The sequence below is a fragment of the Trachemys scripta genome, chromosome 20 (assembly GCF_013100865.1).
Source record: "Trachemys scripta elegans isolate TJP31775 chromosome 20, CAS_Tse_1.0, whole genome shotgun sequence".
NCBI lineage: Eukaryota > Metazoa > Chordata > Testudines > Emydidae > Trachemys > Trachemys scripta.
The window spans coordinates 5,699,826-5,724,316 of NC_048317.1; the positions used below are offsets into that span (position 1 = coordinate 5,699,826).

At 42.8% G+C, this 24,491-nt stretch overlaps 1 protein-coding gene across 2 annotated transcripts in view; it reads left to right on the forward strand.

Annotated features, from left to right (window-relative positions):
- NFYC (nuclear transcription factor Y subunit gamma) overlaps positions 1 to 23,194 on the forward strand; it is a 63,530-nt gene extending 40,336 nt beyond the window's left edge. For both annotated transcript variants that reach the window (XM_034753947.1, XM_034753946.1), the window contains 6 exons: positions 5,926 to 6,021; positions 11,923 to 12,096; positions 14,295 to 14,453; positions 18,362 to 18,469; positions 20,889 to 20,948; positions 22,287 to 23,194. In XM_034753947.1, coding sequence (XP_034609838.1) covers positions 5,926 to 6,021; positions 11,923 to 12,096; positions 14,295 to 14,453; positions 18,362 to 18,469; positions 20,889 to 20,948; positions 22,287 to 22,406 — 717 coding nt within the window. In that variant the 3' untranslated portion in view covers positions 22,407 to 23,194. The remainder of the gene's footprint in view (positions 1 to 5,925; positions 6,022 to 11,922; positions 12,097 to 14,294; positions 14,454 to 18,361; positions 18,470 to 20,888; positions 20,949 to 22,286) is intronic.
- Positions 23,195 to 24,491: the final 1,297 nt, after the last annotated feature.

The window sequence follows — 24,491 nt, forward strand, 5'->3', positions numbered from 1 at the left end:
TGCATGGGTTGGTTCCTGAGTTAGAGTTGTTATGGTGCGGTGCGTGGTTGCTGGTGAGAATATGCTTAAGGTTGGCAGGTTGTCTGTGGGCGAGGACTGGCCTGCCTCCCAAGGTCTGTGAAAGTGAGGGATCATTGTCCAGGATGGGTTGTAGATCACTGATGATGCATTGGAGAGGTTTAAGCTGAGGACTGTAGGTGATGGCCAGTGGAGTTCTGTTGGTTTCTCTTCTGGGCCTGTCTTGTAGCAGGAGGCTTCTGGGTACACGTCTGGCTCTGTTGATTTGTTTCTTTATTTCCTTGTGTGGGTATCGTAGTTTTGAGAATGCTTGGTGAAGATCTTGTAGGTGTTGGTCTCTGTCTGAGGGGTTGGAGCAGATGCGATTGTACCTCAGTGCTTGGCTGTAGACGATGGATCGTGTGGTGTGACCGGGGTGGAAGCTGGAGGCATGAAGGTAGGCGTAGCGATCGGTTGGTTTTCGGTATAGGGTGGTGTTAATGTGGCCATCGCTTATTTGTACGGTGGTGTCCAGGAAGTGGACCTCCCGTGTAGATTGGTCCAGGCTGAGGTTGATGGTGGGGTGGAAGCTGTTGAAAGCATGGTGGAATTCTTCCAGGGCCTCCTTCCCATGGGTCCAGATGATGAAGATGTCATCAATATAGCGTAGGTAGAGAAGGGGCATGAGTGGACGGGAGCTGAGGAAGCGTTGTTCCAGGTCAGCCATAAAAATGTTGGCATATTGTGGGGCCATGCGGGTGCCCATAGCGGTGCCACTGGTCTGGAGGTATATATTGTCACCAAATTTGAAATAATTGTGCATGAGGATAAAGTCACAGAGCTCAGCAATAAGTTGTGCTGTGTCATCATCAGGGATACTGTTCCTGACAGCTTGTATTCCATCTGTATGTGGGATGTTAGTGTAGAGAGCCTCTACATCCATGGTGGCTAGGATGGTGTTTTCTGGGAGGTCACCAATGCATTGTAGTTTCCTCAGGAAATCTGTGGTGTCACGGAGATAGCTGGGAGTGCTGGTGGCGTAGGGTCTGAGTAGGGAGTCCACATATCCAGACAGTCCTTCAGTGAGAGTGCCAATGCCCGAGATGATGGGGCGTCCAGGATTTCCAGGTTTGTGGATCTTAGGTAGTAGATAGAATAACCCCGGTCGGGGCTCTAAGGGTATGTTGATTTGTTCCTGTGTTAGTGTAGGGAGTGTCCTGAGTAGATGGTGTAGTTTCTTAGTGTATTCCTCAGTGGGATCTGAGGAAAGCGGCCTGTAGAATTGGGTATTGGAGAGTTGTCTGGCAGCCTCCTTCTGGTAGTCAGACCTGTTCATGATGACAACAGCACCTCCTTTATCAGCCTCTTTGATGATAATGTCAGGGTGGTTTCTGAGGCTGTGGATGGCATTGCGTTCTGCACGACTTAGGTTATGAGGCAAGCGATGTTGTTTTTCCACAATTTCTGCCTGTGCACGTCGGCGGAAGCATTCTATGTATAGGTCCAGACTGTCATTTCGACCCTCAGGAGGAGTCCATGTGGAGTTCTTCTTCCTGTGTTGTTGGTGGGAGGGTATCTGTGTATCAGTGCGCTGTTCAGTGTTATCATGAAAGTATTCTTTGAGTCGGAGGCGGCGAAAGTAGGCTTCCAGATCACCACAGAACTGTATCATGTTCGTGGGGGTGCTGGGGCAAAAGGAGAGTCCCCGAGATAGGACAGACTCTTCTGCTGGGTTGAGTGTGTAGCTGGATAAATTGACGATATTGCTGGGTGAGTTAGGGGTACCCCTGTTGTGGCCCCATGTGGCAGGTAGGATTTTAGACAGCTTACGGTCCTTTTTCCTTTGTAGAGAGGTGAAGTGTGTAATGTAGATCTCCTGTCTTATTTTAGTAAAGTCCGTTTGTGTGGAGGGTTGGTTATTTATGAGAGTCTCCAGGTTGGAGAGCTCTTTCTTGATGTTTTTCTGTTTGCTGTATAGGATGCTGATCAGGTGGTTCCTCAGTTTCTTTGATAACGTATGGCATAATCTCTCACTGTGGTCTGTGCAGTATGTAGATAGCAATGGATTTTTCACCTTCAGTCCATTGCCACAGGACCCTCTGTTGCTAAGGTCAGAAGGGACCATTATGATCATCTGGTCTGACCCCCTGCATGCCGCAGGCCACAAAACCGTCCCTACCCCTTCCCTTGACTCTGCTGTTGAAGTCCCCAATCCTGTGTTTTAGTGACTTCAATTGGCAGAGACCCTCCTGCTAGTGATCCCTGCCCCATGCTGCGGAGGAAGGCGAAAAACCTCCAGAGGCTCAGCCAATCTACCCTGGAGGAAAATTTCTTCCCGACCCCAAATATGGCGATCAGTAAGACCCCGAGCATGTAGGCAAGAGTCTCCAGCCTGACCCCTGTTAGCCATTATACTATTTACCTACCATTGCTTGGTATTCCTTGGCTAATATGTTTTACCATTAAACCATTCCCTCCATAAACTTATCTAACTTAATCTTAAAACCAGACAGGTCCTAAGAACTCAGAGTTAACTCCTTCCCTCCCTCCCCCCAACTGCTTGGTTATGCTCACTTTGCGACCCTAAAATGTTCTTAAACAGTCTCTCTGGTGGTACACTGTAATATTGTCACTTTTCCTTCAGGTTGTTTCTGACTATTCTAAAGAAAAGTCCCCTTGTTGAAGTTCAGTGTCATAGCACTACCTCTTGTAATTATCCTTTTGAGAGGATATTGAACGTATTATGTTAAGTTCACTGTGAATTGGTGGCTCCAAGCACTTACTTCCTGAGCCAGTTCCTGTGTAACTGTGACTAAATCAAGAACAGCCTCTTCTCTTATCATAGAATATCAGAGTTGGACGGGACCTCAGGAGGTCATCTAGTCCAACCCACTGCTCAAAGCAGGACCAATCCCCAACTAAATCATCCCACCCAGGGCTTTGTCAAGCCTGACCTTAAAAACCTCTAAAGAAGGAGATTCCACCACCTCCCTAGGTAACCCATTCCAGTGCTTCACCACCCTCCTAGTGAAAAAGTTTTTCCTAATATCCAACTTAAACCTCCCCCACTGCAATTTGAGACCATTACTCCTTGTTCTGTCATCTGGTACCACTGAGAACAGTCTAGATCCATCCTCTTTGGAACCCCCTTTCAGGAGCTATCAAATCCCGCCCCCATTCTTCTCTTCTGCAGACTAAACAATCCCAGTTCCCTCAGCCTCTCCTCATAAGGCATGTGCTCCAGCCCCCTAATAATTTTTGTTGCCTCTCCGCTGGACTCCAGTATTTCCACATCCTTCTTGTTGCGTGGGGCCGAAAACTGGACACAGTATTCCAGATGAGGCCTCACGAATGCCGAATAGAGGGGAATGATCACGTCCCTTGATCTGCTGGCAATGCTTCTACTTATACAGCCCAAAATGTTGTTGGCCTTCTTGGCAACAAGGGCACACTGTTGACTCGTATCCAGCTTCTCGTCCACTGTAATCCCTAGGTCTTTTTCTGTGGAACTGCTGCCTAGCCACTCGGTCGCTAGTCTGGAGCAGTGCATGGGATTGTTCCATCCTAAATGCAGGACTCTGCACTCGTCCTTGTTGAACCTCATCAGATTTCTTTTGGACCAATCCTCTAATTTGTCTAAGTCCCTCTGTATCCTATCTCTATCCTTCAGCATATCTACCACTCCTCCCAGTTTAGTGTTATCTGCAAACTTGCTGAGGGTGCAGTCCACGTCATCCTCCAGATCATTAATGAAGATATTGAACAAAACCGGCCCCAGGACCGGCCCTTGGGGCACTCCGCTGGATACCGGCTGCCAACTAGACATGGAGCCAATGATCACTACCCGTTGAGCCCAACAATCTAGCCAGCTTTCTATCCACCTTATAGTCCATTCATCCAGCACATACTTCTTTAACTTGCTGGCAAGAATACTGTGGGAGACCGTATCAAAAGCTTTGCTAAAGTCAAGGAATAACACGTCCACTGCTTTTCCCTCATCCACGGAGCCAGTTATCTCATCAAAAAAGGCAATTAGGTTAGTCAGGCATGACTTGCCCTTGGTGAATCCATGCTGACTGTTCCTGATCACTTTCCTCTCCTCTAAGTGCTTCAGAATTGATTCCTTGAGGACCTGCTCCATGATTTTTTCAGGGACTGAGGTGAGGCTGACTGGCCTGTAGTTCCCCGGATCCTCCTCCTTTCGTTTTTTAAAGATGAGCACTACGTTAGTCTTTTTCCAGTCATTCGGGACCTCCCCCAATCGCCATGAGTTTTCAAAGATAATGGCCAATGGCTCTGCAATCACATCCGCCAACTCCTTTAGCACCCTTGGATGCAGTGCATCCGGCCCCATGGACTTGTGCTCGTCCAGCTTTTCTAAATAGTCCTGAACCACTTCTTTCTCCACAGAGGGCTGGTCACCTCCTCCCCATACTGTGCTGCCCAGTGCAGTAGTCTGGGACCTGATCTTGTTTGTGAAGACAGAGGCAAAAAAAAGCATTGAGTACATTAGCTTTTTCCACATCCTCTGTCACTAGGTTGCCTCCCCCATTCAGTAAGGGGCCCACACTTTCCCTGACCACCTTCTTGTTGATAACATATCTGTAGAAACCCTTCTTGTTGCAGCTAACAAGGGATGTTAAGAGTAACTCCAAGTGTGATTTGGCCTTCCTGATTTCACTCCTGCATGCTAATATTTTTATACTCCTCCCTGGTCATTTGTCCAGTCTTCCAGTTCTTGTAAGCTGTTTTTTTGTGTTTAAGATCAGCAAGGATTTCATTGTTAAGCCAAGCTGGTCGCCTGCCATATTTATTATTCTTTCTACACATCAGGATGGTTTGTTCCTGCAACTTCAATAAGGATTCTTTAAAATAAGCCAGCTCTACTGAACTCCTTTCCCCCTTATGTGCTTTAGAACCAACTGTTCTAAGACACAATTATTTATGGTATCATAGATTGTAAGGCCAGAAGGGAATCATTGTGATCCTCTCAACTGACCTCCTATATAACATAGACCAGCGTTTCTCAAACTGGGGTCTGCGAGGGTACTCCAGGGGGTCTGCGAGTCATGTCCGGGGCCGCCGGCCCTGCTGATCAACTCCTCCCCCTCCCTCCCAGTGCCTCCTGCACACTGTTCTGCGGCATGCAGGAGGCGCTGGGAGGGTGGAGGAGGAGCGGAGACAGGATGCGCTTGGCTTTTGGGGCAGGAAGAGGTGGGGTGGGGACTTGGGGAAGGGGTGGAGTGGGGGATGGAATTTTTTTTCTTCAAATGTAAATAAACGTCAGTAGGCTTGGGCGGTCTGCGGAAAAATTTAAATCAAAATGGGGGTCCTCGGGTTGCTAAAGTTTGAGAACCACTGTTATAAACCATAGAACTTACACTCTAGGAATTATTTTGGTGGATCTTTTAGAAAAACATCCGGTCTTGATTTACTCTTGATTTTAAAATGTTCAAAAATGTTTATCAATGGTTCTTCCCCTAAAAAATTAACCCAGTGAGGTCTGGTGTACGCTAAGAAAACCTGTGTCACTTGGGTTGTGAAAAATCCACGCCATGGAGTGATGTAGTGAAGCAGACCTAAGCCCCGGAAAAATTCTTCAATTGACCTAGCTACTGCCTTTTGGGGGGAGGATTACCTAGGTCGATAGGAGAGCTCCTCTCTGAGATGTGAGGGGATAATTTTGCCATTACAGATCATCTTATTGCTTGTGGTGGTTCACGGTTTGCATGATTCTCTCATTCTGCTTGCCTGCCCTCTGCTGTTTCTGAAATAATAGTACTAGTTATGTGAATGGGACCATTTGGGGCTTCAAGGATGAGAATTCAGTTCCATATGATGGGCATTCCCAACTTTTATTTTACTCTGCAACCAAATAGATAGTTTTAAAACTGACGGATTATTTCCATTGTTTTTGAATTGTTACAGAGGAATGATATTGCCATGGCAATTACAAAGTTTGATCAATTTGACTTTCTCATCGATATTGTTCCAAGGGATGAACTTAAACCTCCAAAACGTCAGGTGAGTTGGGAAAACAGCTACTACTATTCTTTACATATAAGTTCGATTTTTCCACTATTTACATACTTCTGATATTAAATAGTAATATAAAGTGAGGTTCAAACATAAGGCAAGTACAGTTTATTGTATGTTTGTGTTCAATATTTGTTTCAATTTCTTAGACATTTAGTTTTTTCTGTATGTGAACATTGCTGTTGCCAGTGCCTCAGAGATGTAATTGGGTACATTTTAGAAATCTAAAATCTAACGTGTACTGAACACTCCAGTGGGGATTGTATAAAATGGAACATTGGTTATCCTCTCAGTAGGCACAGTTCTGTCTGTGTGTGGTTACACCAGATACTTCCTCCCGTTGATTGAAATCTGAGCTCAAGATCCACATTCCTTCAGCCACTGAAGTCCACAAACGTGTTGTCTTTTTGTAAACGTTTCTCCTTAAAAGTTTGTAATTGGCTTTACTTTAGAGGGGCCAAATGACGGCCTGTATCGAAATTATTACAAAGAAATGTCCATGTGGAGGCAACACAACCTATTGGGTAAAGCACTTGCTCTGTTGCTAGCCTGCTGGATGATCTTAACAAGCCATTTACCTCAGTTTCCCAACTGTAAAATGGGGTAATGATGTTTCCTGGTATCTTTTTTTTTTTTTTTAAATCTTTGAGATTTACTGATGAAACCCCTATATAAGAGCGGGGTGTTATTAAAAAGATTGAAGATTTTTTTTTTTTTTCATTTTTGCATTTACTCATTCTATCACTTTCAAGTGTCCAGTTGTCACTTGAGCAGGTAATGTGATGAAACCAAACTTGTGCACCTACTGGTAACTGATTTAAAAGTGAAAACTGGTATGAGACTGATCTACGTAATTGCTGGTTGACAAGGCTGCTAATAGAGGTTACAAATAATAAAAGTTGCTAACATTAAGAATGCTTAAACATCTAGAAACCTGTTGAGCTAACACTTCCAGGCTGTTGGAGAAGAAGGAAACATGTTGCTTCCCGTAGAAGTACCACATTCTGCATTTTTCTGGGCAGTCGTTGCTACTGTAAACATCCTTGACTGGAAGCTGTAAGGTGCTAGAAGGGAGCTTTCAGTCGGATGTTTACAGCGGCAGGCTGCCACAGTCATCCCGAGCACCAGGCCTGCTTTGAAACGTAACAGGTTTGTATTTAAGAAGCACTGGTTTCTCTGCTCAAGCCCAATTTTGCTGCTTCAGAAATCCAACTTTCTGCTATACCAGTTTATCACCTTTTGTCTAAAAGGCTTATTTTCCTCCACAGTTGTATCAAGCTGTAGATATATGTAGCTGTTCATCTAGGTCCAGCGGTCAGACTACTGAACCTCCCTTCTCTACAAACTGCCTGTAGACTAAACAGCTAGATTAACACCCAGTGCCATAAAGCTTTCTAGGTAATTCTTAGATTTACAGATGATGCTTCATTCAGTACCTTGTTCAGTAGCTCCTGGAATCATTGCTTGACTTCCTTTCAAATTGTGTGGAGTTTGTCACTCCTTTCTTTCTGGATAATTAGGTCCAATGTTTTGTAGGTGCTGGAGCAAATGATTTACTTATCTGGAACTGCAACTTCTGAAGGTTTGAGATTGCCTAAAGCTTTGTGGCAAGTCCATGATAACCCTTATAATTCTCTGCTCCAACTTATTCTCACACTTCCCCGAAGTGCTATAAAACAGCCTGCTTTCTTTGACGTAGATCCCAGCGGATGTATCACTAGGAGATTTTCCATCATCCATTGATTCCAAGGAGGCTTACCTTCACATGCCAATGCGAGTAATATACAGAAAATTCCTTCACTTTGGATACAAAGAGCAGCACATTCAACATAGAGCCTTAACCTTTGGGCTTGCATATTTACCCTTTTCTTGATGACCTCCTGTCATCTGGGCCCAACCACATTCCCTGTCATTTCTTGGAAAAGCATGGTTTTCTTGTGAACAGAAAAAGGTCTGCTGCTAACTTCATCCCATTATATATACTAGTATTTGAGAGTGGTAGCAAAACATCACTTATTAGAAAGAATTCACTCAGGAAAGACCTAGAACATTCTGCTATAGGAAAAAATTCAGCAACCTCCCATGATTTCTGTACATATTTGATGGGACCATGTTCTGTATATATTTGCTCACATGGTGAATGTCCCATATGAGAACGTTGCACAGGTTCCTTCAGTCCCTTCCCACAGAGCTGCCTGCTCATCCTTCTACAATATAGCAAAGTAATGATTCCTCTGAAGCGAATTTGTTTGCTACTGTGGTATGTAAAGAACAGGTTTTCAAAGATGCACCCTAAGAAAATCTGTGCATGCCAGTTTGGAGAATGGGGGGGCCTGCTTCTCAGGAAACCTGGCAAAATCAGGAAAATTGGTTCAGCATAAACATGTTGAAACTAAAAGCAGTGAGTAACAGCCTGAGATAACAAAAGCCAGTCAAGATTCCTAAGAGTTCATGTTCAATTCTCCTACTCTGTGATTCTACACAGTGGTGCCTTTATGGCCCTATCCAGATAGCATAGTGAAAACACCCAAAATATGTACACAGCATTGTTCACTCATTTGACCTTTCACTTCACCGTGAAAAAGAAGCCTCTGTAGAAGTCATATTTGTAATCTGCCTAAGTCCAAAATATGAAGTCACTTCAGTAGTACATTATCTCACCAAATGCCAATAACATCGTTACTGTATAATCCATGGTAATTCTTCTTTGCGATCAGTATTGCCAAAGCTTTCCCATCCGGGTTGCACAGAATAAATAACTGAAACTACATCAATATTTGTTTTGAAATAGGTGGCAATTTCTCAAAGCCGAACACCTGTATATTTCCTGCCTCTGTGAACACTGCTGGATGACTAGCAATACACGTTCAGGGGCGGGAGAGCTTTGGTGGATGATATCATTGACAAAGTAGGGAAGGAATTTTCAGTGGAGAAAAACACATCAAGTTCAACAACTTTGAAGAGTAGCTGCCTGTAGGCTGAAGGGCTTGCATTTATTTATTTATTGCTAAGGCTAAAACTGGTAGTCTATCTCTGCCACAGCTAAGACTATCTGACAAGTTATTGTTCATTACATCAGAGAGTTGGAGGAGAAACTGTCACTGTTGTGTTGCTGTGGTATCTGAAGTTACGGATTTAAAAGAAAAAGTATGACTACATTTGTGGTAGTGTGTAGAGTACAAACACTGCATGCCCAACTGGCTTGGATAGATTTAGCAGTGTAGACAGCGAGGCAAGGTTTAGGCGAGTAGAGTGCCCTACACACCTGAATCCCCAGGGTATATACGCCCAGGGTGTATATTGTTAGCAGTGTAGTGTCCTGATGCTGGAGACTTTCCCTGACACAGTGCCGGGCTCTGGCAGTGGGGAAAGGCTTCAGCAGCTCCCCATTGCCAGAGCCTGTCTCCACTATGCAACCCCACTAGAGCCTTTCGCTGCAGCATGTAGCCATGTGCGTAGTGCCTGTACTCTACAATGCTGCCTTAAGTGTGGACATAGCCAAAGAGACAGCCTGGTTTAAGCAAGACATAACCTGGTTTAAACAAGTTCAGATTTAAATCAGTTTCTGCCTGGAGCACTATAAAACATTAACCTAAAATGCATGCTTTATTGAGGTGCAGAGTTGATTTAAATGTTGTTCAAGAGCTCAGTTAGGAATTTGAGTGTTGCAATCCTTGGAATAGGAGATCTATGTAGCTTGCTGTAAAGAAACTGCTACAGCTGTCCTCCCCCGTGCATGGATTTTTCATGACTGGATCAGGACAGACTTGATTTCAACAACAAAATGGAATATGTTCTAACTTTAGAGCAAAGATCCTCACACTGCTCACAAAGAGCTTGAGGAAGCCAAGTTAAAATACTCCAGTGAATTCACTCATGAAAGAGGAACTGTAAAACTAAATCAGTGGGGTGTTTTGTCTGCATTACCATTGGGTGATGCTGACATTACTGTTCACACCAAGATTCAAGCTCAGCAGATCTTTCTTTCCTAGCTACAACAGGCTGTGTAATGTTTTAGTTTTGGTTGGGAAAAGAGTGTGTGTATTTAAGGAAAGGGCTTAATAATACATTACACTTGCATTTTATAGAGTTCAATCAAATATATATTATTTAGTGCAGGATTGACAATTCTGTCTTTATTTCATGTCTCTCACCAGCAGAAGTTGGTCCAATAAAAGATACTACCTCTCACACACACCCTTGTCTCTCTAGTACCCTTACTGTGGATAGAGACAGAATCAGAGTCAGTAATATTGCATGCTTCCTCCATGTCATTCTTTGCCAATCTGTATCTCATCTTTGACCTGAAGGAAATCTACTTCAGTGATGGAAGAAGACAGTTTATTTTCCATGGTCTGTTCAACCTTTCCTCCTGCTTGAAACTGACCAAAAAAAGGTGCCACTTAGTGTCAGTTGTAGCCCTGTGATGTTTATTAGGAACTGGGCTCATTTTACATAGGTCTCTAAGAATCCATCCAGTAGTAACAACTTTCAGTCATTATCACTGTGACCAGGCAATTTAGAGATGAAAGACTCTGTATGCCATTATTAAGCCCTCAGCCGTTCAGACTACATACACTTTGATCTTGTTTCACTTGGGTGTTTTTGTTTTGTTTTAATTGGCATCTCAAGTAGGTGTAATTGATACTGATCTATGGGCGGCCCTTATTTAATATCAGGGAGTCCAACAGGCTTTAGTAATGTGGAATCTGCCATGCTGTAGCATGTGTAAACATCCTACACTCTCAGCTGTGGACTCAAGGTAGCTGGGAGAGGGTTGTTTACTCCTTCTGCCATGGACTGAACATCTGGGGAACCACATTTAATTCTAAGTGTAGGAGCAATCTTTATTTCCGAGGAGCTAAAATGTGTGGGTTTTTTTTTTTAAGGGTTAGCTCATTTCTGGCTTGTATAATATCCAGTATTCCTACTTCTGTTCCTGAAATTCCATTAATCAGCATTGTTTCTATATTCCCAAGGCCATGTTTAGATAAACTAGAACAGGGAAAAGGTACAGCATTTCCTTTACTTGAAACAAAAAGGCCAGAGCGGGATCTTCAGTTCTTTGACAAAAGCTGAGATATCTCAATTGTCAGCAGAAGTAGACCTTGCAAAACCACATCACTTGTCCTACCGTTCTAAGGCTATGTCTACACTGCGCAGCTTACAGGGGCACAGCTCTGCTGCTACGGCCGTGCCTCTGTAAGGTTTGCAGAGTCGCCTCTCTTTGTCGGCAAGAGAGAGCTCTCAACACCCCCAATGAGAGTGTCCACACTGGCGCTTTTCGTCGGGAAAACTTTTGTCGGTCAGAGGGGTGGTTTTTTTCACGCCCCTGACTGACAAAAGTTTTACAGATGAAAATGCAGTGTAGACATAGCTTAATTCTGGAATGGTTTGGTTATAAAATCAGATTGTCTTTTTAAAACTCCCAGTGGTGTCACTGCAAGAGGTAGATTGAGGTTTGTGTTCAGCACGTAGGGTAAGGAGCAGGCTTCAGTGGCATGCAGTGCTTTTGTATGTCTCTTCGTGGGGCACTTCCAGTTAGCACTGTGCTAAGATAACAGGCCTTGCTGGAATTTACTGCCAAGCACTGTAATTGCAAGGGTTTTAATTATGATAATTGTTTGCTCATTTGCTTTTCATAATGAAATGGGTGATCACGTCGTACCTTAGAAATTTGAAATGCTTTGATTTGTGTAGCTCAGTAAAAGTCTGTGGAAACCCATTATTTTCTATCTGATTTGTCCTTACAGGGCAGTTTGAATTTACTTTCCTTTGGCTTAAACGGTTTAGAACCTAGCATTAAAGAATCCATTGTACTGAGCATTGTTTAGGGAAGTGGATTTCAGCCAAGATGCTTAGTCTTTTTTTCCCCCTCCTGTATTCTAGGAAGAGGTGCGTCAGGCTGTGACTCCCGCCGAGCCTGTCCAGTACTATTTCACGCTTGCTCAACAGCCTGCCGCAGTACAGGTCCAGGGGCAACAGCAAGGCCAACAGACCACCACATCCACTACCACCATCCAGCCAGGACAGATCATCATTGCTCAGCCTCAGCAAGGACAGGTCTGTGAACAGGCCCAGCCCGCGGGGGTTACAGTTCTACAGAGCCAGCCAAGGCCTTGCTGGACCCTGGGGATGAAAAGCCATATCTGGATGTTACCCGTAGTAACTAGTGTTACCTTAGCACTTAGGAGCCCTAGTCAAAGACCAGGACCCCGCTGTGCTAGGTGCTGTACAAACACAGAACAGAAAGGTGGTCCCTGCTCCAAAGAGCCTACAAGCAAAGTATAAGACAAGGTGGATATAGATGGGGACGCAAATAAAAAGCGAGACAATATGGTCAGCATGACACCAGCAGTGTGATTGTTGCCAAGTTTTTTGTAGGCCTCACAGAACAGGAGAGTTTTGAAGGAGGATAATGAGGTAGCTTTGCACAGGGTGCTCCTCCCAAGTATTGGGCAGAACAGGAGAAAGCACATAAATGCTTGTTTGAAAACTTAACAAGTGGGCAATTGCTGTATTGACCTTACCATGAACACTCTGAAGGAGGGAAAAACTTAATGTCTTTCTGGTGATTTGCTAGAAAGGTTTTTTCTGCACTAAGTAAATTGGTTTTACAACCTATATGACAGTTTAAATTAATTTCAGTGTCATTATGTAACTGTTTTGAAAGAGACCAAGAGGACTATTGACAGAAGGCTTCCATCTCATTTGAAATAGTGGCATTTTTTTCCATAGTGTATAGAGATGGAGAGCGACTTATTTGGTCATTTAATCATCCACTTGTCAGTGCAGGATTTTATTCTAACGGCTAATGACTGTACATTGCCTGGTGTACCTGCTGTGTGGACTTATAAGCACTTGACATTAGATCTTTATACATGGGCTTTGTTTGTATGAGGCTATGCCTCTGAGGTCTTAAAATAAGCCACTTAGTTTATTTGATTAGCTGAACAGTCTTGGGTGTTGTATAATCTAGGGTGGAGGATTGTGTTTACCTTGTCTATCCAGTCGCCACTCAACCAAAGCTCCCAATAAATCTTGTAGCATCCTCCTCTCCCTTATCCAAAATGTTTGAGGAAATTAAATTTTTGATGTGTCTGAAAGCCTTTGGGGAAAACAGCATTGATGCTACACACTAGGATGTTAGTAACCTCTTCTGATGTCAGAACTCCATATTGTGTAGCACCTTGACATCTACCCTGCTGTCTGTAAAATGCTCAGAGGAACAAGGAACTACATGGATTGCAACTAACGTACTTTGTGCTGAAATACTGAATTGCATAGGCCTACCTACTAGGGAAGTGACGTCCCTGTATTTCCAAAAGCAAATGTACGACTTGTTGATTCATGGGACTAAATTGGACCATTATTCTGAAGTGAGCGATGGCAGCTGCATGACAGAAGTGAAGCTGTAATGCATTTTTGTGCTTATATGGATGCTGTTAACTACATAAATCTTACAGTTTGTACGAGCTTTTTTCTTATCCTTGTTTCTCTCACATTGAGGCTGGAAAATGTTATTTTAAAAGTACCATCAGTATAGTATATACGGCATAGTATGGGCATTTTAAGAGCTAGCATGGGGCCTGCCTCAGGAACCTTACTTTTCCAGACAGTTTTGTTCTTACGTTTGCAAACATTTAATATTGCTGTGTTTCTAGTGGTATATAGGTGCCATTGTGGCTCTTTTTTGTTGACTTCTTTGGAAGGGCCCCTTTCGTAGAGGAAGGATTGTCCAGTGGCTAGGTAGGGCATTAACCTAGATCTCATGAAACCTCTCTTCAAATCCCTGTTCTGTTGCAGACTTCCTGCATGACCTTGAGCAAGTCACTTAGCCTCTCTGTGCTTCAGTTCCCCATCTGTAAAATGGGGAGAATATTATTTCCCTTCCTCATGGGGGCTGAGGATAAAGACATTAGATTTTGAGGTGCTCAGATGCTATAGTAGTGGGGCCAGTTAAGTACGTAAGATAGATAGATCTCTGCTGGCAAAAATGCACATAACCTTATTTGCAGAAGTTCATCTTGTTTAAAACTGAACAATACAGATTTTGTTGAAAACTAAAATTAACTCTATCTATTTCTTGGTGGCAGTAGACTTAGAATCAGGTTGTCACAATGCTGAAGTAGGTTGAATTTGAAATATCAACAAGCTGAAAGCAGGTCTGTAAAGAGCCTCCGGTTACTGGCTGTAAATCTCTGAGATTCCACTTACTTTCAGACAAGTCAATCAGTGCTCCTTTTTGTGTTGGAATTCAGACCACCCCAGTGACGATGCAGGTTGGTGAGGGTCAACAGGTACAGATCGTCCAAGCACAGCCACAAGGACAAACGCAGCAGGCTCAGAGTGGAACTGGGCAGACCATGCAAGTCATGCAGCAGATAATCACCAACACAGGAGAAATCCAGCAAATTCCGGTAAGACTCCACCAGGGGGAATGTGTAACACTCTCATGGTCTTGTATCAAACTCTGTTACATCAGCCCTTTCACATACATACACACATACTTTTATTTATTTATTTACTTGCTTACTTACCTACCTACCACTGCCTGAATTTTGTCTTGGGAGAAAAAATAATTAGGTATGCTTAGGAAACTGTTAATATAACACTTATTGCCTAAACCTTAGGTCTTTTACTACCTATACTTCAGCAAAACGTGTTATTTCAATTCTGTTTGAGTCTGATTCTGCAACCTTAAACAAGTCACTTAGTATCTCTGTGTCCGTTCGCCATCTGTGAAATAGGTGTAATAATATTTCCTTATTTTATAAAGCATTTTTATGAAACACTTTGAGATTGCTGGAGGAAAGGCTCTACAGAAGCAGAAAATATTTATTTTAATTATTATTAGGCTTCCCCATCACAATGCATACTTCCATATAGCTATCCATCAAGTACCTGATACTCCCAGAGATCTCAGCCTTTACCAATAGAGAGTTCAGCCCTTCTCCATGGCAGTGAGAGTAATGCTTAGCAAGTAGTGGTAGTGCATTTTGAGGCAGCATGGAATCCACATCTATCTCTACTTGTACAATTGGTTGATCAGAGGCAGAACCCCACAGGAGAGTGTAACAGCCTTTTCCCTGTACCGTCAACTGGGACTCCTTGTGAGCTATAAGAAGTCACCCCTTACATCATCATGAATGATAGAATCCATAAGAGCCGTGATCAACTCCTGATTGTCCAGCGCCTACCTGCCAGAGGACAAATTCAGATTTTTTCAGTTGCTGGAAAACAACCTAAAATCAAACCCAGTGACAGTGGGGTGTACTTGTGGCCACATATGGGTATGTACATACAAGATACTGCTTGCCAGGCTTCATTTTTGGTCCTAAGCTACAGCTGAGGCCTGCATACTCCCCATCCAGGCATCACAAGAACAGAAGAGTCACAGTCCTCCCTCAAGAACTGTAAGAGCTCATGTGGTAGCTAGACCCAATGAGCATACAGAAAGGGAGTTCCATTCTCTCTCCTCTCCAGTTAAGGACCTGACTTCCACATGGGATTTCAACATCGTCCTCCTAAAACTGATGGAACCTCCTTCTCTGAGCCACTGTCAGAGTGCTCAGTACACCACCTGACCATCGGGACGGTCTTTCTGGTGGCCATCAGCTCATCAGAGAGTCAGCGAGTTCCACGCTCTCATGGCCAGATTGCCTAACTTCTTTCCATAGGTCATGATACTGTTGAGACCGTACCCCAAGTTCATTCCTGAGGTGGTCTGAGACTTCCTCCTGAACCAGTCGATCACTTTGCCAGTCTTCTTCCTGAAGCTGCACTTGACACCGGGAGAAAAGAAGTTACATATTTTGGATGTGTCCAGAGCTTTGCTCTATTACCTTAATGGAACCAAACCTTTCTGGCTGCATCCCTGCCACGTTGTGGGCATTTCTGGCCCATCTAAAGGCCAAGCCATCTCGTCTCAAAGAATCTCCAAGAGGATCACACAGAGCAGTTCCACTAGCTATCAGATGGCTGGCAAGCCTCTTCCGCCAAACATCAAGACACAGTCCCCCAGGGCCCAGGCAGCATCTTCTGTTTGCTTCAGGAATGTTCCAGACTCAGGTCTGCAAGGTAGAGCAACTCACTGACTTTTGTTAAATGTTATGCCCTTGACATGGCAGCCAGGTCAGATGCTGATTTTGGAAGAGCAGTACTGCAGTTGCTGTTTGACTAGCACTGCCAAAATCCCACTGCTGCCTTCCAGGGAGGATACTGTTTGCTAATCCCCTACAGTGGGATCCACATTGACACATACTCAAAGGAGGGAGAGTGGTTACTCTACAGTAAGTGTGGTTGTGGATCCCATGCCCTGCCATCCATCCCTGCATTTGAGTCCACAGAAGTGTGCACGTTGACCTGTGAGGAACCTGAGGGATTGTCACGGTTCTACCCTCACAGAGGAGCATAAGGAAAGATAGGGTGCACGCATGGCCCTGACAAACATTGCTATTCCAAAAAACTCTGCCTTGTGCACGTGAGGCTCCTGCACACCTTCTAGGGGATCCACACTGACTTGAAGCACCGGTTACTGTACAGAGAGACCCATTCTATATTTCAGATAGATAATCTATCAGGCCACAGTGTAGGAATACAAAGTGCAGCAACAAATGCACTCTCTTCAGATGGCTTTTAATAGGACATTAGTCTATATTGCCGTCAGCACTGTTATTCTATCCTCTTCCACTTTCGCTAGGCTGCTTTCCTGGAGCCCTCTCCTATCCTGTTGGTGGCATCATCAGTATCTCCCTTTAATGGCTCCTCATGTTCAGGGCTCCACTGAAAATCTCTTCTGGTCTCTCACTGCACATGCACAAAAACTTACATTTCTGATGTAAGGTGTCATAAAACTGGTCGTGCCCACTGTAATTAAAAGCTTGATATCAGAATGTTCCTTATAACCCCATTGATTTGCACCTGCTTATAACTTCTGAAAATGTTGTTCTGGCTATAATTTTCCATCATTGATCTCAGCTCATATTTTTATTTTTTTTCTTAAACTTTGAGAAAAGGTGGGAGATGTACGTTTTAGGTAAATGTTAATGTTTTGCTCACATCTCAAAAATAGCTGAATTTTACTATTTGAAATTTTCACATTAGCTAGATGTCAATGAGCTCTAGACCCTTTTTGTTCTCTGCAGAACCAAAAATAAGTGTTTTTTTCATAAGTATTTCAAATCTGTTTCACCCATTAAATTAATATTGCGGTTAAAAATCGAAGTGGGAAGCCTTCAATAGAAAGAACCTTCTCTGCAGGCAAATTTTAATGAAACAGATTGTGTATTGAAATGTTTATGTTCGTATGGAGTTTAGAACTGCGGCAGAGGCTGTTGTTTCAAGAGCAAGATCGGGGCTTCTGGACACAACTGGTGAAGTCAGCAGAGTTTGTGAAAACTGCAAGCCCAATAATTTCTGTTCCAAGAGCTTCCCAGTGTCACTGGCGAAGCAAAGGAGTTTTTATGCTCTTTACTTGTAATGGCTCTTGATTTCCCCCCCCACCCCCCTTGTTTAAAAGTAAATTAAAATGCAAGCTGCATATAACGATTTAACCTTAAGATTCTGAATTAAATGTTCAAAAGTAGGTTAATGGAAAAAGTTGCAGTTCTGGGAGTAACATTAATTCAGCCGTGTTCCATGTTTTGCTTCGTTTGTGTTGCTTTTCCAATGTTTGTTAATATAGTTAAAAATGCAGAATGTGTAAGAGAGCAGAACTAATGTTACTATGGTAACTTTTTTCTGACTTGCCAACATTTAAACTTTTCACCTTGTGTTATATTAAATTGAAGGTTTTGTATTTTAATATAAAGCACAAAACATTGGCATGATAATATTCTGTTGTTCCCTCATTTTTAAGAAGGTGAAAAGTTACCAAACATCTAAAGGAAAATGATGGGAAGAACATAATAGGAATGTTACTATTTGCAGCTTGCTCACTGGTAAAGTAGTTTTCTTATGTGTACGAATGACTTGTATGACAGAAGAACTAACCTGATCACTTTTTGTATTTGCAAAGGAAATATAAGGGCTCTCTAACACTTGATCAAAACCTTCAGCGTGCTACTTTCTAATTACTTTCCCCTTGTAGAAAGAGAGATGCTAAGGTGGCTCTTTCAAGTTTTAGTTAAGAATTTGCAGTGGTAAAGTGTTCTTTGTATTTTCTTTGACAGAATCCATGTAACTATTAATTTCAACACTGCATCTGTTCAGTCCTCCAAGTATCATGTGTTACTCTGGTTTCTGTTGGGGAAACAAGAAGGCAAGTTTATGTGTTTCATACTACACAGTCCACTGTTTTATTTTTCTTTCCCTACCTTGTTTCTAGGTTCAACTGAATGCTGGCCAGCTGCAGTATATCCGCTTAGCTCAGCCAGTATCAGGCACCCAGGTAGTCCAGGGACAGATCCAGACGCTTGCAGCCAACGCACAGCAGGTATGTACTGTAATACCAAAAACTTGTCATTAACTATTAAACTATTCTTCCCATGTGTTGAGATTCCAATTTCCAGCATTCCTGATTTTTATGCCTTACTGCATTCATAAAAAATAAATAAAAATAAAACAAAACAGCACAGTGGAAGTCTGGAGTAACCATCTCGTTCATGTAAATGTGGGTAGTGATGTAAATGTTCACAGCACTTGTACAAGGCCTATGGTGAGGCCCAGGTGCTGCCCATTTAATGCCACAAGATACAAACAGTTCAGGCCTTGTGGAAAGATCACCAGTATAAGGAGGATTCATGAAAGGAGAGGGCTGGCAAGCTGTGTAGGCATAGGGTAAAAGAGAAGGTACAAAGCAGGGAGTGAAAGACACGAGTGTGATCTCTTTGTGTCCTTTGGAGCAATCTTAATGTTAGAAGCACGTCTCTTGCATTGAAGGTCTATTGACATCAGTGCTTCAGGCTCTTAGCAGAAAGACTCTTCATCCCTGAGGGTGGGTGAGTGTGCGCTCCTAAGCAGATATGGGAGAAGTGGCAGATCATTCAAGAATGGCTCTTAAATTTTTCAAAATGTAAGCGCCTGGATTTTTTCCCAGTGCACTACAAATGATCAAGTGCCTCTTGCTAGGACTGCATATGGCTGTCATAAGACATGATGTTTTATCTTCTCACCCTCGCCCAGTCACCTGTAGTCACAAGAAATAAAACTAATCATGTTAGTAATCTGAAAAATTAAGATAGCTACCCTGCTTCATTACCCTCTAGCTACAATTAGCTTCCTAATGATCCCATTTTCCGATCCCACATCCTTCCTTTCTTCTACCTATCCCTGTGTTGTTTTCTTAAAAACTCTCTGAAGCAAGACGTATTACCTTTATCTGCATTGCAAAATACCATGCACTTCTGGGTGCTACATAAACCAATCAGTTTTAATGTTGTGTAGAAGAAGAGAAATCTGTCGAATATATCTCCACAAGGAGTGTGAGCTGAAGGAGCAAAAGGGCACCAAACAGCTCCCCTCAATTTCTCATCTCTTCCTTTCATCTTTAAGGGCAGAATCTACCTGACACACACGTATGTGCTTCTTTGTAGCAGTGTCAGAGTTAGGATTCAAGTTTCAATCGTAAAAGATTTAGACTTTGTCTACACTAGCACTTTTGTCCGAATAACGTATGTCTCTCGGGTGTGGGGAAAAAACCCTTGAGCGACATGAGTTACACCGACAGAAAGAGCCAGTGTGAGACACTCTCCCGCCGACATAGCCACTGCCCCTCATTGGGGGTGGTTTTAAGTATGTTGACAGAGAGTTCAGTGTAAGGTCTCTAGTGTAGACATAGCCTTAGTTTGGCGATATGCTCAAAGAAAGCTCTTTAAATATCAAAAACTCACAAAGGGAATCAACTTGAAGTCGACCAACTTAATATGAGTACGTGACAGAGTTCTCAACTGTCTAGCCAGATTAGGGGTCAGTAGATGTGTTTTTCATTCTGTTGCCTCCAATACGTTCAGGCATGTCCATGTTAAATGGATAGTTGGCCTGGTGCATTGGACAGAAGTCTCCAGTGTCATACCAGAAATCTCTGTTTTTGTTATGTAAGATACCTCTTGGAACTCCTGAAAACGTTCACCACTTTTTAAATGATGAGCTTTTACAATTCAGCCATTGACTTGGTTATCAGCCTGCACTGGTTGTGGGATAGAGCTTAATGCTTCTCACGCTTCATCTGTTATGCTCTTCTCTTCCTTCAATTCCTTTTGACTAGGAGGACAGGGCAGTAACTCTCCTCAGAGCTAGAACTGCTCCAGAGATGGGGCAATAAGGTTTTCAATGAGAGCAGCACAGCTCAGATCAACACAACTGCTAAGATGCTTCATATTCTTGTCAGACAACTGTAGCTAAACCTAATTTTATCCACCCTCAAAAATTGAAAGAACTGCTCATCTTCCTGTCTGTAATCTGAGTGTCCATGTACTGCTTATGAAAGTAATGGGAGGTTGCTTTGCATTGCTTTTTAATTATTGAATCCAACAGTGCCCTTTGTTCTCAACTAGCATTCATTGCCATGCTACTTTGTGTGTGGTTTCATATATGTTTTGTTTAAAATTGACATTTCTGTGAGCTTGTACTGGAGACTAATTTAGCGCAGAGGTAAGTACCGAGAGATGGGACTCGTGGGTTCTGTTCCCAGCTCTGCCACCGACTCACTGATATGACTCCAGGCAAGGACCTTAATCTGTCTTGCTTTACCACACAGGGATGTTATGAAGCTTAATTTCAAACAAAAAAAACCTGTAAAGTGCATGCTGATTCACCAGTGAAAGGTGCTGTGGGAGGGTAAAATATTGTTAATTTCTTGTTGACCCAGCAGGTATGTTCCCTCACTGATCACCCGTATCATTTCTTTATTGTAGATTACACAAACAGAAGTCCAGCAAGGACAGCAGCAGTTCAGCCAGTTCACAGATGGACAGGTACCTATCTCAGAACTCAGGACGATTGACCGATCAGTAAGGAGCCAGTGTCCATGAAGTCAGAGCTAAGAAAGCTCTTGGTCTTTAGTACTAGGTGTCTAACAAGAAGTGGGATAGTGAGATTAGAAAGTCACTACCCCTCCCAAAATGGACCTAGCAACCAGGATTCGTGAGAACTGTGACAAACTTGTAGTTCATGTGATGTCCTTTTATTATCTTGCTATATTTACTCCAAATTAACCCTACTCTTCGAGACTATGGCAGATCAGCTATTTAACTTTTGCCCTATCAGTCTCATCCCAGGTGCTACTAGAAATAAGATGTTGTGTCTTATTAAGATAGCATCCTAGGAAATGTTTAAGCCAATAAACAAGGATAGACACTTGGTGTGTAACCTCTCAGTGTGTCACTGGAAAGCATTTTGAAGTAGAACAACTTGAGGGAGGTGTATTCTCAATTTGTCTGTGTGAAGGAAGTGTTTAATGATAGTTTAGCACACTCTTTGTATTCATTTGTCATAAATGCTGCACATGAAGTAGATGGAATAATTTCTTTAAGTTCTTTGAATGGACACATCAGACTGGATCCAGTGAGGGGTAGATTTGCCATAAATAAACTTTGTAATACAATTTGTTGCAGATAGGGCTAATCTGAAATGCAGCTTGATCAAACTTCAGAGTGTAGACTAACAGAAAATAGAAATCACGACTAAACTGGTATTGAGCAAACTGGGAGTAACTATATCTTGAATTGCCTATTTATACAAACCAGGTTGCAGGAAAGGCTCAATAAATCAAACTGAGACATAAGTTGGGGAACTGGGTTGGAGGACACGGTCTCTCTCTGTTCAGACAAGTTGTGAAAATAGTATCCAGTGTGAGAACAAAAGTTAGTTCTGTCTGCTTGGAATATGTAATAGGATTTCAAGTCTAAGTGGTTGAGCAGTAATTGAATACAGAGAGCCAAATGAAGGGGATTAGAAGTAACCTGACAAACCGACTCTGGTACCTATAAAAGGTTAAATCATCAGTAGGAGCTTTTTCAGTCCTAATCTGTTCAGGGATCAAGCTCTCATAACATTATACATCTAAAACAAAGTCTGTCAGGTTCCAACTGGGCATCAGAAGTTCATAAAATTACTTCATTATACGGTCACATTTTGGTATTTAAGGCCTAGAGTAATTCATGCTCCAACTTTTTGAGCATATTTTACTTGTTGTGTGTTGATTTATACCATTGGTCAAATCTGAGGGCTACACAGGCTGCATGCTATTAATAGTTGAACATCTTGCTGACACTCGATTACCTTTTTTTCCATCCCCTTTCAACCTCTTTCAGCAACTCTATCAGATTCAGCAAGTGACCATGCCTGCAGGTCAGGACATCACCCAGCCCATGTTTATTCAGTCCACCAATCAGACTTCTGATGGACAAGCGCCTCAGGTGGCAGGGGACTGAATTAGCCCACCGTAGTGAGTATTCTGTCAGCATGGAAATTGACACACACCAGCTTGACTTCTGCCATTCCGACCGGCTCTGATGAAGACGTCTCCCTCTGTGTATCTGTACTTGATATGAAGCCTATAGTAGGCTCTGATCTCTGGTGCACTATACACCGCCTCTGGTGGGTATGAGCAAATATCCAACAGAAACTGACAAAGATGCAATATTTTTATTTTTTTCAGAAATCAATATGTCAACATACTTAGCTGCTTGTTCATCTCTATGAAACTGAAAATAATTAAACAAAATGAAATCGATAGCAGCTTATTAAATGATGTAGAACGTTTTTCTTTGGTCAGATTTGTAAAAAGGCCCTGCATCTTGTTTCCCATAACAGCTTTATTCCCAGGTTTCTGTTTGTATTCTACTCTGAATAGAGCTAGACTAAGGTTTCTCAACTTGGTAGTTCAGTAGGGGTATGCGTGAGTGTGTGTGTGTGCGCACGCGCGTGTGTGCACTTGAGTGTATTGGGAGATTTTCCTCCCCGCGCCCCCCCTCCCTGTTTTTGGTAAGCCTAGGCATTGGATATTTGCAGCTTCTGGGGGAATAAAACATTCCTTGTGTTACAATGAACATATTTTCTAAGGACAGTAGAGGCTCTAACTTGTCCCAGTCTATTCCAGAAACACTAAAGGAAATCTGGGGGGTGGGGGAGTAAGTTGTTAACCATTGCGCTAGTCTCAGTCAATGCATGTATTATAAGCTGCATGAAATGCAATAAATTTCTTTTTAGATAATCTACATTTCTTTTACTCAGTGTCTGAGCATATGTATGAGTACCAAAAGTAGCCAGCACAAACCCAACCAGGTGATAGCCTCCTACTAAAGCTCTTAAGGGCTGGTCCTGTAAAAATGTTACAAAATGCCATGAGAAATGAAACTGCAGGAAAAGGGATTCAGTGAGTGGGGAGGGCTAGATGGGATCTTGCTTCCTGGAGGTGTGGTTCAAATGCGAGACATAACTGATATGACTCTTCTTCTGTATTATGCCTTTCACATCAAAAGATAGCCACACACTCCATAAACTAGAATACAAACTATACACCTGATCATATCATCCACCACTGAAATGCAGCTGGGTAGAACACAGCTATTTAACTGTGCATAGCAACACTGCATGACAGTTCAGTACAAGAGGTTAAGAATGCCCTTTGTCCAGTAGAAGCTACGGGGCGGGTGGGACTTAGGGAGACAGATGTAATTGTCGGTGTTTGAACTCGGCTAGATGCTCCATTTTTATTAAATACAACCTTATGCTCAAATGTGGTCAGAACTTCTGTTTATATCTTGTCCAAAAGATGGACGCAATTTTGATTATCCTAACCAGGTCCCTTGTTAGATGTTGGCACAGCTAACAGCATGGTACAACTGGCAGACTCTGCTCCGGAGAGGCCTCAGGTTGGTGTGAGGTGCCTGAGCAGAGGTGTGTGAAGGAATCTCTCCCTTGCACTGTCTGGCTGTAGCTAATTGTTAAATTTCTTATTTTTAAAAGCATCAAATTCACCCAGTTTTTAAAATAAGAAGACTGTGGCTAAAACTGTGCTCAGCAGGTAATCTGAACAGTTTAGGTGATGGAACACTTGGATTGTAATGGACTGTGGCCAATTATAATTCAATAACATCAGTGAGACCATCTGTTTCTTCCTCACAATCTCAAACTCAGCTGTGCAGCGAGCAGAGTTAGCATGTAGAACTTTAAGAGTAGACATCTGCCTTCAGGCATAGCCCTGAATGTATGGGAATTTCAGAGATAACCGCCTCCAAAGAAAGAAAATTCCAGTTGTTTCAATGCTTGACTTCTACAAATTAATAGGCCTGAAGACCGATCTGATCTGACCTAGAGAGTCAGAGGAGGTTTGGTGCATGTCCAAACATTCTGGGCCTTATGAACCAGGACTTTCCTCTGATTAAGTTTAAATGTGTAGATAATTAAACATTTCGGGGCTGAAGCCTTCCTCAAAATTGGTGCTTTTTATTGTAACCTGTCACAGCTTTCTCAGCTGAAGCATGACTTGGATCAGTGTTCTTGATTGAAGAATC